This window comes from Mycteria americana, chromosome 2 (genome assembly GCF_035582795.1).
Source record: "Mycteria americana isolate JAX WOST 10 ecotype Jacksonville Zoo and Gardens chromosome 2, USCA_MyAme_1.0, whole genome shotgun sequence".
Taxonomy (NCBI): domain Eukaryota; kingdom Metazoa; phylum Chordata; class Aves; order Ciconiiformes; family Ciconiidae; genus Mycteria; species Mycteria americana.
The window spans coordinates 133,782,681-133,797,508 of NC_134366.1; the positions used below are offsets into that span (position 1 = coordinate 133,782,681).

Consider the following 14,828-nt stretch of genomic DNA (forward strand, 5'->3'; position numbering starts at 1 on the left):
AAGTAGCACAGAATAACTTGCTTCTTGAAACCAGGAAGATGAGAAAAAAAAGTGGAAGTTACAAAGAGACATCTAACCTGCTCCCTGAAATATCTGTCGTATGAAAAGTCATAATAATTTTTAGCTCTTTTGATATACAAGGATGTTTAAATGCTGTGTTTCAAGACCAGGAGAACAATTGAAATTTCAAGGCTAGTGTATCTGGTTCACCCTGTATCAATGTACATCATGTTCCTGCTAAGTTAGAACTGCATTGGATAAAAGTATGGGAATGCTGTACGAAAGCAATCGAAGTCTGCTGAAAAAAAACCAGACCAAGCTCCTTCCTGGGGCAAGGGCATACAATTCCCACTCAAGTTAACTGGATGTGTAGCTGCTCAACCAGAAACTGAACTTGAACCAAGATAGCTAGTTTGAAAACCCGCTCCTTCTGGCCTAAGTCCACATACAGAATAGACAGGATTAAAGCTCATAGCTTTTAGTTTTAAATTCCAGTGGAGTATGTGTGATCGCTTCATATACACAGCCTTCCTTAAGAAAGGAATTTTGGGACGAGCTGGTTTTTTTCTGCAGGTTTAACAACTCAGCCACGCTACCTCTAATCAAGATAAATGAGTATTCTCAGCTTCCGCCTGGCCCCCTCCACCCCCAGAAATGAGCTTCCTTCGAATCTAACATGCCACTTGCTTCTTCACATCCCTCTTTCTTCGTGCAGTATACTCCGTCTCTTCCCTGGAGGTCCCGCAGGTGTTCTGCCCTGCCGTGCCTCTCGCGTACACCATCGCCTCACTCCGCTCATCCTGACCGCAGATTCCTGCCTAGGCTGTAAATGAGAGCAACTTTCTTCCCTAATCTCTTCCATATGGAGAATATCCCAAGTCACACCTCAGTACCTTAAATGCTCTCTGAAGCCTCGCTTTGTCCCTGATGACTCCAAGAAACAGAGTGGGCAAGCTCAGGAGCTGAATTCAGCATCTAGTTGTCATGTAACACATACTGCCCTGCTAATAAGGTAAAATAAAACCCACCCGTGGTGACTGTAACCCCCGTGCTCTGTACACAGCCTTTTCACCAGGCTCTAAACCCGCACATGAGGCTGCATAAACAACCCCCATGCCTGCAACAAATCCAAAGGAAACTGTAATTGAGCAGACTTCTCAATGACTTTAATTGGAGTTTTGTGTAATTAGAAGGCAGAAAAATTGGGTTTGTATATCACCGTCGTAGTTTTTATACAAAACATCACCCATAAGACCTTTCTAATTTAGCTGTAAGAGGAAACTAGCCACAGAAACACATCCTACCCTCAGGCACTCAGGTTTACCTTTGGTAGCAAAGCCCCTGAGCTATCTCTTATCAGTCTTCATGAAACAATCGTACCTACAAGAAAAACACTATATGGGGCCAGTAGCTCCAGGAGTGCTGTAGCGAGGCATGCAAGTGAGCAGGCACAGAGACCTAAGTACTCATGCAGCAAGAAGAGACAGTTCCCCAAATCAGAGGAAGAGACCATGTATGCAATATCTGTTCCATTTCTTCTGGCTTTAGGATAAATAAATAGCTTAGATACAGGAGGATGGTCCTGTGGTTTAAATGCCAGCTTGGAACTGGGTGGGGGACTTATGCTCATATTTTCCCAGGTTTTCTGTGTGACCACAGCCAAATTCCTTTGGCTTTCTTCCAGCGAAGCATGCATGCGTTTGCGATTGGACTGAATCGATACCTCTCATGCTAAGGTTGGGACCACAGATCCGAACTTAATTCTCCTATCTGCAAAATAAATGGTAACAACACTTTCATCTTGCACCTGGCAAGTCCGTTTCGTTTATAACCGCCTGGGATCGGGGCCTGTTTCTTGGGACGTGCTCACGTGATAAACTGTAACGCGGCGCAGGGGTATCTGAGCCAGGGTCCAGCTCCAGAAGCAGACTGGCCCGCGGGCCATGTGGCACACCAGCGGGCAGCGGCCAGCTCCGGCCCCGCAGATGTGGTCTGAGTGCTGCTGAGAGGCAGCAGCCAGCACCGGCCAGCACCGAGCCTGGTTGAGGGCTACTGGAATACCAGCAGCAAAAGTCATAATGTGGGTGTTGGAAAGTAGGCTTGTTAAGGCAAAGTAATTTAAGAAACCTGAACTCAATATGAAGGTCTGATAAAGTATGGTGATGTTTAAAATGTAAACAGTAATTACTTCAGCTTTTTCATCAACAGAAAAAACTCTGGAAATACAGATCTGTACAACAGAGGGACACAGCCTTGTACCAGGATTGTAGTAAATATTTGTGTTATCACTTATGTAAGCCCTTAACAAACAATGATGAAAAAAAAAGTGCTCAGAAAATGAGTGCTTCGAGGTCTAATTAAACAATGCTGAAAGTTTTTGCATTGTAATGCTCAAGAGAAAATCACCAACTGTTTTGCAACATGCCTAGAATTTTAAATTTCATTTTCTTGTTCCAGATTGAAATAAAAATAGGGAACTTGATAAAGATTAATTCGATGTCAGGAGGGACATTTGCTCTTTAATTAGATTTCTGTAGCCCTAGCAGTTTCGTTGTGCCACTGTAGCAAGTCCTAAAAAGCCTGCAGCAGAACTAAACAGTGATCCTCATCTCCACACTTTACTGGGAACTAATTTCATTTCCTGCCTGTCTGGAGAGGTATTTTCAACAGGCATCAATGTTTTTGTCTTCACAACTGATTTATTCATCAATCTCAATGTGATATTTTAAACCTTTAAATTACATCCAAATCCTAAAGCATCTGTTTATTACACAAGGAAATTGAAAATCTGTCTGTGTGATATCATACAAAGATTTTTCCTTAAGGTTATAAAGGAAGTTGACAGATATTAATGATTTTTTTTTCTCTTGACCTCATTTGAAGACAAAGCGTAACAAAAAAGGGGAAGAAATCTGGACAAATACAGCAGGTCTCTGAGTTTACTGTATATAATATATACCAGAAAAAATGAGGCTATTATTTTTGGCAGGCTATGCAATCATCTTGCTGTATACATTTATTTTCTAAGGGAAAAGAAATACCTAAAAGTAGACTGAAAGAAGTTATTATTAAAAAAAAAAAAAAAGTGACATACATTAATCTTCTGCTTCTTTGTTATGCACACACTTGCAGCCATGGTTACTAGACATTAAGAATCGAGTTTTGCTTGCTCTACCTGTGAACCAAAGCGGGACAGAGATTTTAATGGGACTCACCGTCCCACCCAATGCTTGGGTGAAGGATTTTAAGCAGGGAATGAGATGCTTCCAGTAGGGCTACTTAAAAGGGTTCCTCAACAAGGACGGCACATTTGGGAGGGAGTCAATCCTTGGTCTCATCACCCTCCACACAAAACAGCACAGTACAACAGGCTGGAGAGGGGGGTATGTTCAGAAAGAAGCACAAGTGTCTGTTTAAGTAGAGAAAGGAAAGAACGACTTTGCAAGAGAAAACCGGTTGCAGCTTCAGATGCTGTTTTAGCCTGAACTTTGGAGAAATCATGCTGATTTGAATGACAAGGGTTAAGATTCAGATCACCTAATCCCAGCTAAGTAAAAATTAAACGTCAAACCTAAGAAACAGACTGGAGAGAAGCAACTCTGTATAAGTTAAAAAATAATAAAGTGATAAGATGCTCACATGAGCATTTAATGAAAGAAAAATCGCACTCTTCTAATCTACTGGGATTCTTCCAGTGTGTGAAAAGTGGATGAAAGCAAAAATGCTATGCAGTGGATTTAGACTTTAACAAAGTAAAACTTTACCATGGCTCCTGTTAATAATATTTAAGAAAAATATAGTGCATTTCAGAATTAGAAGTTAAATATCATCAAAATCAGGATCTAATTTAAATCTAATTATGAGAATAGAACTAAATGGTCATTTTTTACAGTGTAAAGGATTAACACTGTAAATGAGCACCCCAAAGGTCTACAGTAGTGCCCATTATTTAATTTATTCATTAACTGTTTTGGAACAGAAAGGAATAGAGACAAAATAGTCTACTTTGCAGAAGTTACAAAAAATATTCATATAACTCAAACTAGAGAAAGTTGTTTAAAAGAAATGTAAAAAAATTTACTAATGCTAGGCATAGAACCAAAATGCTAATACCTAAATTTTACTTTGCCTTGTGCGTTTCAGAACAAGTTGGATGCATTGCATCAGCTGCATACTCCACAGAATTAATTGATTTTAAAAAGAAGAGGAATTGTGCAGTGACTGAGGATTTTTGGCTACCAACACTTCTGATCTTCTTGATGTTCTGTAGTTTTTGTGGACTCCTGGAGGAGACTGCCCTTCTCCAGCTGGCAGTCTCTCTTGGTTTGGCAGCTGCACACGTGCAGGCAAGGGCCGTGGAAGGCTGGAAGTGGAGGAGGACATGCTGTTCCCTGCAGAGCCGATCAAGATCAGCTCATTGTCCTGGCAGCGGTGGGGGCAGAGCTCTCGCCCTAGGTCAGCACTTCTTATCCGTCCCTCCTCAAAGTTACGCACAGAAGAGTTTGTGGGTTTCACGCACAGTGGTTTTGGAGAACTGTGTTCCTGCCTGCCAGGACTGAAATCTGGATCTTTATGTGATTTTTCTTGGAGCTGTCAGTCCTTCAGACATACTACAAGATGGTCTTTGATAAGAAACTATCCTCCCTGTCCCGGAGAAAATGAGTGGCCACACCTCCCAGAGCCACAGTGTTAAAGCAGGGGATCTGTAGAGAACAGGGATTCCCAGAGCCTGCTACCATTGAGCACCACACTAGTAAGCCATGAACTATTTCAAAGCTGGATGTTGGGAAAAAAAATAAGAACCCACCATCGGTGGGATCTGTGACTGCTGCTTCTAACATGTCTGCAGCACAGCTGCCTGTCTGCAATGGTGGTGCCCATCCAGGTGAGTCTGAGAACGCCTGTGGTATAAGACTGCTAGGAAGCTGTTGACAGACTTACCCCTCTCTTGCCTATTAAGCTTCACACTGCAGTGTGACATGAGAAAATTTATCTCATTTCTTCTTAAAGTGTATTAGTCTGTTTGGTATGAGCGGTGGTGATGTTTCTGAAAAGGAAAATGTCTCCTGTTGCAAGTCACGCTGTTGGGAGCAGGATGTTAATTGGTTTCTGTTCTTGCTCCTTACAGAAATTGGATGCCTGCTGGAGTCTTTGGAAAAGGCTTAGGGTGGCCACACCTTTAGCATGGAGGAAATCAACCAGCTGAGGGAAGAGGAACTGAAAAAAGGTTGAATTAAATGCCACTGCTGCTTCTGCTTTATCAGACTACATATTCTCCCATTCTTCTTGGCTGTCTTTTTATGAGGCGGAGTGGTCTGCGCCATTCTGCCGGGGACTGAACCTCATATCCAGAGTCCTCCTTCCCTCCTCACCATGGGCCGGACATACAGAGTGGTGCTACACCTCTTGTTTGTCCTCATTGCTGTTGACTCTCTGCTGCTGTCATCATCTGGAGGGCTCGCTTTTTTCCCCACTATGTCTTTTCCCCCTTAGCATGCTCTGTGATCAGCAGAGTGTTTGCTCAATTTTGAGCAGAGGGGAAGAGCAGAGTCTTTTGACAACTGAGTCAGAAGGAGGCCTTTACTTTCAAGTTATAGTTTCTTGAATTCTTGCTACATGGCTCCTGGTGGCCAGGCTGTCCTCTGTGCTCTAATGCAGTATGAAGTCCTGGGATGGTGTTTTCTAACATTTCTTGAGTATGTCTAGAAAGAGTCATACCTAAGAGACTAGACAGGATACTACCGTTCTGCTCTGGCATGGCAAATCATGGTGTTGTTAGTACACCTGTTGCCCTAAAATTTAACATACTTTTTGCTTTGTGTTTGCCAACATTACTCTTTAAAGGAAACGGATTCTATATTTAAACTCAACTCACAAACTGTGTAAACTGTTGTATGCTAAAAAAAAAAAAAAATTACAAATATTCCAAAGTGAAATTACATAGATTTTCCAGAGCTCAAAAGTTGTATTACTTTGAAACAAAAGCAGGAGTGTAAGAAATATAAACTGGCTTGTAGATGTTCCACAGTGCTTAAAGAGAAATGTGATTGACAGTGTAGCATTTCAACAGGTAATAAGCACCTGTCACCTTGAGTGAAGCTCAGAAATATCTCACCATGGTATCTTCATTATACGCATCAGCCTTTCTGACTAAGGAATATGAGTTGGTAAAAAGTATTTAAACTAACCTTTCACGAGTTTAAAAATGGAGAGGAGGAACATAGAGGTACAGCATTTTTTACTTCACTGTACTTGTACTTAGTAAAGCAAAAGACTCATCATGGTACAGGTCTACAAATTGACTTCTAGACACCTGTTTTCTACAACCTAGTGCCCCGTGTTTTCTCTCAAGCTAGAAATAACTCAGCTGCATGCCACACATCTCACAGATGAGTGAAAGTACTCTCAAGCCATTGACACGCACACCATATGCTACAAGTGTGCAACCTGGTAAAATAAAACGTCAGAAGTTTCATATTATTTTACCTTTTTTGTAGTATGTAATGGTTTGGAATAATGCCTAAGCGCTTGGATTCATACAATAATGATGATGTTGTATCTATACATATGTAAGTATATAACATCTGCATTACATCTTTTGATAGTCCCTACTATACCATTAATTCAATAAATAAAGCCAGATTTTCAAATCTGTTTGGTAAATTAAGCCTATGAATGATTCTGGAAAAGACATAAGGGGTTTGATCTTCTATAGCTCTGCATTGGACAAGTAATGTACAAGTGACACTGAACTTGGCAAACAATCTGAACTTGGGAAACTGAATCACTTTGCAATAAAAACGCTCTGAAATATAACTATACAGTCTCAACAGGCTGCTGTCACAGATGTCATTTTTCATGTTTGGTAAACGAACCAGGCTATTGCATTGAGTCTCTGTCCATTGCTTTGTCTCTCATTGCTCTGAGCCTTCCAGGTTCAACCAGGATTGCATCAGCCTTGGGATCTCCAGGCAGACCCTCTTGGCTCACCTGTCTAGGACTTCCCCTAGCTAATTCTTGCTGCACAGGCTTGGGGTTAACTCCTGAGTTTCTCTGAGACTTGAGCATGGGCTCTCCCAGGACACTCGCACCAGCACACTGAAGGAAAACCTTCAGGACTACACAACAGTAAAAGACTCCACATTTGTGTGGTCTTAAGTCTGTTGAGTCTGTTTACTCTGATTATGAAAAATAAACTGGACTAGGAAAAAGTTGTAAACACTTTAAAAATTTTCCTTCCTGTCTGATTACTCCAAATCACTCTCGAGACTAAGATCAAAGTCTCTGAAAAAATCCAGATCATCCTGAGCACACCTTGGTTTACCTTCTGAACAACTAAATTTTTCAGTCCAGATTGCTTTCAACTCTTCTTTTTTTTGTCCTGCTTTGGAAAATTTCTTTCCCTGTTAAATTGTTCTCCCAGCTAGAAGCTATGTTTTGTGTTCAGGTATTCCCATCTCTAAAGACCAATCTTGAGATGAAATGTTTCCGTCTTGGAAAGCAAATGCAAATGCCTTGTTAGCAAAGGTGAATTTATAGAGATATTCAAAACATGCAGCAAGTTCATGACTATGTATTACCAACCAGAACTGACAAGTTTTATGTATACAAATTTTGTAGATTCTTGCAACTCCATCCAAAAAATTTTCATTCTAATGCTTCTTTGCAAAGCAAGATCTTATTACTGATAGTCAGATCTCATCCAATACAAAAGGAAATTTTCTCTCATGAAATCAGCAGAGTTAATCTGCTCTAACTCTCCATAGTCCTGGGTCCAAAAGTCACAATACTATGGTTGGCCTGCATTCATTCAGAACTCCTAGGAAACGCATTGAGAATCAACTATCTAAAACATTGAGAATGAAAAAAAAAGCCACCATATTGGGGTACTGCGGACAGCCCACTTATTTCCAGTAAAAAAAGGTATGTCTATCTAGCAAAATGAAGTTATGAATGCAGCATAAACTAACATACTCGTGTTCACTTAATCTAGCATGTTTAACACAACCTGTGTTGCTTCATGTTGCCTCTGACTCTTCCACGTCGTGGTCAGCACAAGGATAATAGCACATGCTACAATAATATCTTTTTCTAGACGTGCCTGCCTTTTGTTTGTAAAATATGTCTCCCGAAGACTTAACATTTCACTTACATTTCAGGGTGCTCCCAGATTTGTAGATGGATTTACGGACACATTCCTATTTAAAGGATGCCTCCTGAATTTGGGGGGGAGACAGGGCTAGTGTTCAGATGAATGTGATGAATATTGTTGCCAGCACAAACAGTTCCACTGAAGTTCCTCATCATCTACGCAAACTCATTCATTTGTTCTTGCCTTTGAAGGACTGAGTCCTCAGACTATACTACTGTGATTTTGGTTCTCTGCAAAATTAAAGCTAATCCATGGCTCTCAATCTCCCTCACTGTGTCAACTTCTGGATGACTTTTTTTTCTCAAAAAACCCCATTTTCCCAGAAAACTGAAAAGCTCAAACTTACTTGCTGCATTGTAGGTGAATGTAAAGCAGACTGGACCTGCATCGGTAGCTGGTTTCCAATGGACTGCTGCATTGAAATCGGCTGGTGTTGCTGGATGTTGAGATGCTGGTGCAGAGGGGGGCTGATCTGAAGCGGTGGTGGTGGGGACACAGCCATGTTTGCTATGGAAACAGTCACTGGCATTTGGTTATTGGGCTTGGGCGCGATGTTCCTGGGGATATTGGCATGCATGGCAGTGATGTGAGGATTCATTCCTGGTTGTTGGTGGTAGTGGGAACTGAGGTACAGTGCAGAGTGAGCCTGGGCAGGCCCATGAAACACCGACTGCTTTGAATTCATCATCTGAGGTTGCGGGGAGGCTTTAACATCAACAGGTTCACTGTAGCTCTGTTGAGAAAAAACAAAAACCAGACAATACTTAGAAGCTACAAAATGCTGCTGTTCTCCCCCCCAAAGTCTCTTTAAGAGTCTCACCATGGGAAAACACGTATCTGGACTGTTGGATTGTCCTTGACATGGAGTTTGGTGACTACACTAGAAAAATAACTAATCCCTATTACCTTACACGTTTCTCTTCAGCATTGTAAAAAAAGAATTTAGCCCCTCTGCTTCCTGGCCTAGCCTGACATTATGCTTTTTCCAAACTTGGAACTGGCATCACTGACCTAATAACCTACACAACAGAGACAACCCAGCCTGTCACATTTGTTCCCATAGGCAGACATTACTGTTGTCATCAAATTTGATGGCCTAGTTGAAACCAGATTCAGGAGGGTGGATTCCAGCAAAAGTCTGCAGTGATCTTTGACATGTCTCATTTTCCCATCTGCAAACCAGGGATAAGAATTTCAGTGTCCTTTACCATACATGTTGATAACTGCAAATAGTGCTTTATCAGTTAGCTAACATGATGAAGAGGCTAAACCCCATCCACAGTTGTTCTACTGCATTGAATAAATATGCTAGTTGCTGTGCTGATACCTTTATTTTGAAGTATTCTGTGCTGGGATGCTATCTACACCTGTATCAAACATGTTTCACAAGCCATGCATTCAGAAAAATAAGAATATTCTGAATAATTTCAGTTTTAGCAAAACTTCCTTTGTTAATCCAGTTCATAAAGTTCTGAAAATTCTGTTTAAAACTGATGTCTATATAAATGTTAGACCGCATCAGACACAGGGAAGCTATCTTACTAAAGCTGGAAGGATACTGCATAGAGTATTAGAAGATGCACAGTTTTTAAAAAATATTATGGTCTACCCTGATTTCATAAAGGTGCTAGTAATAAAAAATTTCCATTAATGAACGTGAATTTTAATAATATTCTTTATTCTAATATTTATAACTTGTTACATTTGATTTAAACTCAATTTGTTAAGTTGTTTTCCATACCCTTACTTTCTTAGATCTTCTGAGTGCTAACTCTGTGTGTTCAAATAAATGATGAAAAAAATTTAAGAATTAACTCCCATGAGCTTATAGGTGGGAATCATAATTTGCAGTTAAGTCATACTGGGATTAATAGCCAGTGAAAGGTGAAACATGCTGGAAAAAAATGGCAGAAAAGTCCCTCTGGAGAAAGAAGTCACTTTGTCAAAACAAGGGCTGAAAGATGCATATATGCCCTTATTCTGTGACCTCCATGTCATGTTTGCTCAGTTTACAAGTCAGAGCAAGTTTCATGTTACTCTCAGCACTCCAGGGTCAGTGAAGTCTATTTGTATTCTTTCTGAAGGATGTACCATCACCAACAATCCGCTGACACGCGCGTTACTGAAATTGCTTCATTATATGCGATGATAAAGATGAGAAAGATAACTTCATTTTCCCCAAGTATAACTGCAGTTCCATTAGCAAAAAAACTTGTTTTCTCCAGTAAACTAAGGGAAATTAAATGAATATGATAAAACAAATGCAAATCTCTGCCTCTGTGGAGCTGCCTAGCTCTGCTCGCATGTGGATGTACACGTTTGCAATATGTATTATATGCATGTTTGCAAGATTCAGATACAGACATAAAACCCCACAGATAGTAAACGATAAAACCTGAAGGTAGGTGCAAAATCTGCCATTTTTTGGTATTATTTTTAAAACACTGAACTAATGTTCATGACGACATGAGAAATATTTTCCCCTTCTCTTTCCAGTTGTATTTGGAGGACAGTCTCATGAGTGTGGGAGAAAAGACTGGCAGGTTTGCCAACATTTCAGAGATTCAGGAGGTTTGCTAATTAGCAGCATGGTCAGGATCCTCCTCTTGAGTGTCCTGGGCTCTTTACACATTACAAAAAGTGTATGCTGTGTTCTTTCTTGAGAAACTTGAAGTTTTACCGAGTGCATCGTCCCCTCATGAAAACACCTTGCCTTTCCATGATGTAGCTGGAAGGCTCTAGCTGGTCCGAGAAGGGGTAATTGCTCCTGAAGTGTCTAAGGGCAGATCCAGATCGGTTAAACAATTCCTCCTGGTAAGGAGGTATCAAAAAGCCTTTGCAGAACTATTTGTGACATACTGATACATACTTATATTTCGTTTGTGACTACAAAGATGCTGCCATACACCTCTTTAACAAAGATACAGTGAACCAATTTAATTATTGGGTAATTCTGAGTTCACACGTAAGTCGAGAACGCATGGCCCATACTGATAAAATTACAGACATATCAGATACTTAGTATCATTTAATACTTGAAATACCAAATTATGTTAAGAGGAATTGTACAGTCCCTGGCCAGAAATGAGTAACACTTGCTTTAGCTCTGAGAAGAGCATCTGCAAAGCGATCAAAAGGGACTGTTTCAGCTGTCTCAAGCTATAAGTCAGCTTTCTGTATGTTTCACTACCTCCTGATCCAGTGAAAAGCACAACACATCAGTTTCAAACCAAGTATTTTGCTGTTACTTAGAACGCTTTAAATCATATGTGATCTGAAGCCAAATTGTCCAATATCAGTGTAAACCACATCAATATTATCAGTTACTGGGAATCTTGATAAATGAACCCATTAAATGCTATTCTCTAGTATACTGCACTTTCAGCTTTTTCTAAGGCTGGGTCAGAAACTCAGATTTTGTAAGTATTGCTGAAGCTAATGGAATAGGTGATGTCAAATATTTTGGCTTTGTTGTGTCCCTTTACTGTCAAATATACCAAGAGGTGCGTATGATGCATAGGTCGTGCTATTATGTCAGGCACAATTACTGCTTTCACAGATTTGAATGGGCATTGCACTTGTCCAGTACAGCATCAGACAGTCTTAGACAAGGACTTTTATTGTGGGTAAAACTAGGAATTAAGAAAGAAGGGATCTGATTAGCCAATATGGGCTTCAAGTGCACAGACATGTTCCCTAACTTTGCAGGTTGGAATTCAGTCAGTTGTCTCTTGCCTTAGCCAAGGAAAAGAGCACAGAAGTAATTTAACCCCCTCCCCTCTTTAATTAATTAATCTGCCCAAAACCAACACAGACAATTTACATCTCTAATTTTTGGCATGAAGTTATAGGATACAATTCATTTACAGATATATGCAGTGGAGATCAAAATTACAAATCTGTATGCACAGGACATCTAACATTGAAGCCTAGTTTCTCCCACACGCGGTAAGGTCTTCTAGACATGCAGCAAGAAAATCTTTCATCACTACTACCAGAAGTATGCTGTTGTAGACCCACCACTAGAGGGTGACAGAATATTATATTTAGTTAATGGTAGGCAGTGGTATTGTACACATACATTAGCGAATATACACTAGCACCACAAACTAGCTTTTCTTGACAGTCCTTTATACTCTTTGACTGGCTTCTACTTGTTCTGGAGTTCAGGTCAAAGCCTTACTCTAAATCTTTCAAGTTATTCATAGGCCAGGAGTAGGGTTTCTTAAGGACCTGCCTCTCCATCTCACATCATCATCTAATACTGTTGCCTAAATTAAAAAAAAAAAATCAGAAGGTGAAGACAAGGTAGGTTAGGACAAGGCAATGGAATGCTACAGAAAAAGTATGACTGCCGTTTAAGCACAACACAAAACCACCTTTCTTTTCATGAGAATCTATTGTTTTACTGAAAAAAAAGAAGAAAAAGAGGGAAGAATGTTTTGAAATCCCAACAGAAAGAGAATGAAACTAGAAGAGAAATAGGGAAAGGAAGGAAACAAAATAAACAGTACTGTAACTCTTATGATAATTAATATAATTTTATTAATTAAAAGTACTGGTGCATGACCCTCAGTCCACAAAATTATTCTACTTGATCATACTTTCAAGGAAATGTGTGATGATACAGATGAATGATGTTCTTCAGAGAAAGTGTTGAGAACTGATCATTTTGCACAAAGTTTGGGAAGTGCTGAATCAAGTTCTTCCCCCCAAGTTTTCACCAAACTCATGCCTTTCCTTCCAATTCTAGAGCAAAGCAAACTTTCCCATCCACCTTCTACTCCCCTACTGTGTGCCAAAACTCCTTATACATAATTGCCAAATTAGAGAATTAAATTAGGTTAAGGGGTTAAGCATTGCTCATCCACTTATGCTATTCTTTCCTAAAGAGAACTGCCCTGGGACTAATAGTCTTTCTTATCACACACTGAATTCAGGCCCAGCGGGGTTGTCAGCTCCTTAGAGGAAAGTGGTACTGGGATTCCCCTCACCCCAAAACATCCAACCCACTCCTACAGTTGAGAAATGATTTTTGGTACAGACATCCTGCTCAACCTAAGCAGTGTCAGAGAAAACAGCAATGGTCTAGTGATGCCAGCCTGGCATCTCCATGGCTTCCTTTGGGATACCATTTTACTTCCACTTTGAAGAGTCTATAGTTGCACTTCAAACCCGCACCTGTAGATCTGGGTAACCAAACAGCTGTTGAAATCTACACATGGGTTTTGATTCCCTTTCTAACTTGTGGCTGCCTTCTGGCTATCATTGGATCTTCTAACCCCACTTCTGTTGGAACAGAAACAACAGCTACGTGATTGAAAGTAAAGCGAAGACATGTTTTAACAAGGCAGTACTCTAAGGTCCTGATCCTTAGACTACTGAATTTAATGGAAAGTCTCCTATTAACTTAAATGGAATTTGGATCAGAGCCCAACACTGTTACTTCAGTAAAAATGACGTGGACTTCAGTCTGGATGTCCATGTCATTTTTCATGAAAACCAGGTAGGACCTGGCTAACAGAGGCTGTGAATCATTCCCAATTCACGAGCACTAATTTTGACCTGTGTTTCTTCAGAAGCATACCTATAAACTACAAGTGCCTATACTTACTTCATTTTGCTTTTAAACACGTTAATGCAGTTATTGTTAGAAATGTTGCCAGCAAGTAGGACCATATAGATATATACACATATATGTATATGAACATCTTCAATTTACATACTGTATACATGCTTTATATTCAGTATTCTTATCTACTATACCTTATGATACCATAATATGTGGGAATTAAATAAATACTTTTGCAATAATTTCATTCTAGTAAGCAGTGCTCAACTCATATTGCTGTTTGCAATATAAAATCAAAAAGTCAGTGTTGTCTCAAAGAAACCATAGTTGTTCAACTTAGAGAGAATTTTTTTTTTCTCATTCTACTGGTTTCACAAAACTAGTTAATGATCAAAGCCTTTCAGCTGGAGCAATATAATTTCAGTCATTTACAGATCAGCCATTATCAAAATACTTCTCTATTAACATCAGCAATTACGCTCCCCTTTATAGTAAAATATGCATAAGATTGCAGAACTGGTGCACATTCAGTAAATGTTCTTGGTACTATTGGATGCCTATTTGTCCTTTAAATACATGCTGAGGGACCTCCTCAAGGGCAAAGACATGAGCCTTATGGCCACCATAAACTTTCTACCAATGCAAACAGCTTTACTTGTAGGTAAACATAACCTATTCCAACCTCAGAAGATTTTTTCACATAGCCAAAATGGTGTAACATAGTTTTATTTTAAATGAGAAACAGGTGCTTCTCCTTAAATGAGAAACAGAGGTTTGGCATCCTCTCTACATAGACAAGAAACGTGTACTATGTGAGTTTCAAAGCCTAGAAGGGAGTTTAACTCAATTCAGGTTTTACATGAATATGTGTCAGAAAACTATATAGTTGCCACACTGTCCCTTTTCATGACAGTGCCATGCGCACATCTATAGTAACTGGTGTTCATCCTTGAGCCATGCTGAAGAATTCAACATTTTTTGGACTCTATGACCAGAATGAAGGTTACATTCAGGTAACAGCAGTGATTATGTCAGCTGGTACCAGGAAGGTCCAGGCTGTGCAGGCTGTGATCAAACTTAGATAGGCCTGACTCAGCTTTAAGT

General features: G+C 40.0%; 1 protein-coding gene across 1 annotated transcript in view; it reads right to left on the minus strand.

Moving 5' to 3' along the window:
- The window catches only part of TOX (thymocyte selection associated high mobility group box), a 226,107-nt gene that overhangs the window by 3,596 nt on the left and 207,683 nt on the right, over nt 1–14,828 (minus strand). Inside the window, exon 7 of the mRNA XM_075495718.1 lies at nt 8,499–8,885. Coding sequence (XP_075351833.1) covers nt 8,499–8,885 — 387 coding nt within the window. The remainder of the gene's footprint in view (nt 1–8,498; nt 8,886–14,828) is intronic.